The sequence below is a fragment of the Protomyctophum parallelum genome, assembly GCF_964188405.1.
Source record: "Protomyctophum parallelum genome assembly, chromosome: 22".
NCBI lineage: Eukaryota > Metazoa > Chordata > Actinopteri > Myctophiformes > Myctophidae > Protomyctophum > Protomyctophum parallelum.
Genome location: NC_139714.1, coordinates 28,421,947 through 28,425,041, shown reverse-complemented (window position 1 = coordinate 28,425,041; position 3,095 = coordinate 28,421,947). Strand labels below are relative to the sequence as shown.

General features: G+C 50.5%; 1 protein-coding gene across 1 annotated transcript in view; it reads left to right on the top strand.

The window, feature by feature from the left end:
• Positions 1 to 3,095, top strand: part of LOC310879790 (uncharacterized protein) — a gene marked incomplete at its 3' end in the record, with an annotated part of 19,221 nt that extends 16,126 nt beyond the window's left edge. The window contains exons 9-12 of the mRNA XM_083794620.1: positions 1,499 to 1,601; positions 2,141 to 2,635; positions 2,798 to 2,861; positions 2,965 to 3,095. Coding sequence (XP_083650746.1) covers positions 1,499 to 1,601; positions 2,141 to 2,635; positions 2,798 to 2,861; positions 2,965 to 3,095 — 793 coding nt within the window. The remainder of the gene's footprint in view (positions 1 to 1,498; positions 1,602 to 2,140; positions 2,636 to 2,797; positions 2,862 to 2,964) is intronic.

Genomic DNA, 3,095 nt, shown 5'->3' with positions numbered 1-3,095 from the left:
CGGCTATTTTCAGCATGCAACCATGCGAGTCCCCGAGTCCCCGACATGGAGTGCTTCCACCATTCATTGCTCAAATATGATATATATGTATGATCCGATATCTCCATTTTCCTCCGCAAGAATTGAGATCACGATTCTCACACGGTTCTCGTTCTTGAGGGACACAAACTTAAAACAAACGCCATTGACAATGAATGGCCCGTTTTGAATTTCTTCAATGTTTTGCGTGAACGTGAATATCGAAGACGAGGACGCAAATTGTGATCGGCCAGAATGAGATGTACGATGACGTGCCCCTCACTTCACACGGGTGTGATTTATTTCCATGGAAATATTGATTGTCTTCAGTCTGTACAGTTGCTGAACATTACCACGGTCAAAATGTGGCAGCTGGAGCCGACTACTGTGGCTTTGAAATGACACCACAAAGTGCTTGACTTAAAGTCTCTCTCTTGTACCCGTGTGAATTGAGTGTTGCAACTCCCCTCTCTTTTTCAAACACAGTTCTTATATGAAGAGATCTAAAGTCCCCCTATGGGGATTTCAATGCAAATGGACTGGCGCCCCCTACTGACCGTGACGTCAGGACTTCGGTTCTCTATAGGGTCAATATAACAAAATCAATACACGATAACAACCACTGTGGTGCAACCACTCCAAGGAACAGCAATGACAGCAATGACTATGAGTACCAGTAGGGGCGCTGTTGTGCCAGAAATAGAGAGAGTGATAGTGCTGCACTGTTGCCTGCTAATGAGAGAGCGAGAGAGAGAGGAGGAGATTTGCAACACTCAGTTCACACTGGTGTGATTATTCTTTTACATCTGCTATTTTCAGCTTGTAGATCGGCTATTTTCAGAAAATGTCAAATCGGCCATTACCACGTCATCAAGGTCCGACAAAATACATTTTATCCGTCGACTCAATCAACGTAGATTTAGTCGAGTAAAACTAGACTAACACTAAGACATTCCAGTTGACTCAAATGTGACTAAAGCTAAATGAAGTTTAAATCCAAAGACTATGACTAAACTAAAATAGAGACACTGGCACCAGGTGTGGCACTTGACACGTGACTCAGGTGCTGCGTGTTAGCGTCATCAGGGACAGGCCAATCACATCCTCTTCAAAGAGACCACCTGACACGTCTGTGTATATACACGTGCTAAAGTCGGCCTCTGATTGGGCAACACACCAGCGTGGGAGGGACAGCTGAACTATCAGGAAGTAAATAGAACAGACAAATAATAAATAAATAAAAGTGTGTGTGTGTGTGTGTGTGTGTGTGTGTGTGTGTGTGTGTGTCACTGTGTGTGTGTGCGTGTGTGCGTGTGCGTGTGCGCGTGTGCGCCGCATCGCATCGCATCGCAATGCACTGAGCAGCAGTGAGTTTTCCCTCCAGGCACAGTGGCCAAAGTAAAAACATATAATTATGACAGTATACTCTACCAACACACACACACTGTTATTTTTGTTTATTTTTGTTTATTTCATTTAGGTCTCCTCGTGTAACCAAAGACGTGGTGTGTTTCCACGCCGCTGACTTCCCCGACGTGGTTCAGAGATTACAGCTGGACCTCTACGAACCCCCCCTGTCCCAGGTGAGACTAATTAATGGTGACGACAGGCCTGTTTGCGTTTCAAACTAGCATTATGTGCAGAGACATCTTCCATAAAACCCCCTAACGTTTTTTCATATAAAAGCAAACGTTAAAGCCTCGGGTCTGTGATTTCTTCACCCGATTGGCAGTGTGTAACGGCAGAAACGATATCGCTAAAACAACATTTTAATTTCCATAATTGTGTTAATTGTTTAGGAAACTAGCGATATTGTCGTGTAGGGGCCACACCGTTTCAGTCGTGGGATTTTATTTTTCTTTAACCCATTTTGGGGCGGGAACCCCTTTTTGGTGTGAGCATTATGTATATGCTTTAGCTATTGAAAAATAGCAGATCTACAAGCTCGTAGCGCGCCACCGAGTGGCGCGCTACGAGCTTGTAGGTCTGCTATCTTTGAAAAATCGAAGAACGACTGACACACAGAAACATGGCTTTTTCAGAAAACTGTAGAAGAACATTTTTTGAATCTGATCTCGGGTCAGAACGGGTTAATGAATCCATGCGTCCGTCTGTCCCACAGTGCGTGCAGTGGGTGGAGGACGCCAAGCTGAACCAGCTGCGGCGCGATGGCATCCGCTACGCCCGCATCCACCTGCGCCACGACGACATCTACTTCATCCCGCGCAACGTGGTGCACCAGTTCAAGACGGTGTCGGCCGTGGCCAGCCTGGCCTGGCACGTCCGCCTCCAGCAGTACTACCGTGGCGCCACCCAGGAGGAGAAGGAGGAGGAGGAGGAGGAGGAGGAGGAGGAGGAGGAGGAGGGAGGAGAGCAGTACTACCACACCAAGGAGGAAGAGGCGGAGGAGAAGGAGGAGGAGGAAGAACGCCAGGAGGAGCAAAACGGAGAAGAAACAAAGAGGAGAGAGACGGAGGAGGAGGTTCAGGACGAGAGGAGGAGGAGGGTGGAGGTGAACAGAGAACTGTGGGCGGAGGCGGAGGAGCGGAAGAGAGCATGGAGGCATGAGAGAATGGAGAAGGAGAAGAGGACGAAGCTGGAAGAGGAGGAGAGGAGGGTGGAGGTGAAGGAGGAGGAGGAGGAGGAGGAAGAGGAGGAGGAGATGACGGTAAAGATAAAGGAGCCTCCTGCACCTCCCAGCGTCTCCGCGGACGGATGGGTGGGTGGGAAAAGAGTGAGGGTGAGAAACCCCCAAGGCCCTCCTCCTCCTCCCCCCCAGCAGGAGAACAAAGCGCCCCATCACCACCGTCACCACCATCATCGGCGTCTTCACCTCCCCGACGGCAGAGAGACGTCCTCCTCTTCCAAAGCCTCCTCCTCTACCTCCCTGTCGTCCCTCTCCTCCCCTCCCTCGCTCCCTCCTCTCTCCTCCTCTCGGTCGGAAAGGCGAGCGGACGACGGCAGAGTCTCTCCCGGCGGCGTCCGCTCGCACGCCGCAGCAGCAGCAGCGCGACACACGCAAGCTCCGCCCCCCTCCTCGGAGCCGCGGGCGGCGCTGCCAGCAGCAGCAGCAGTAG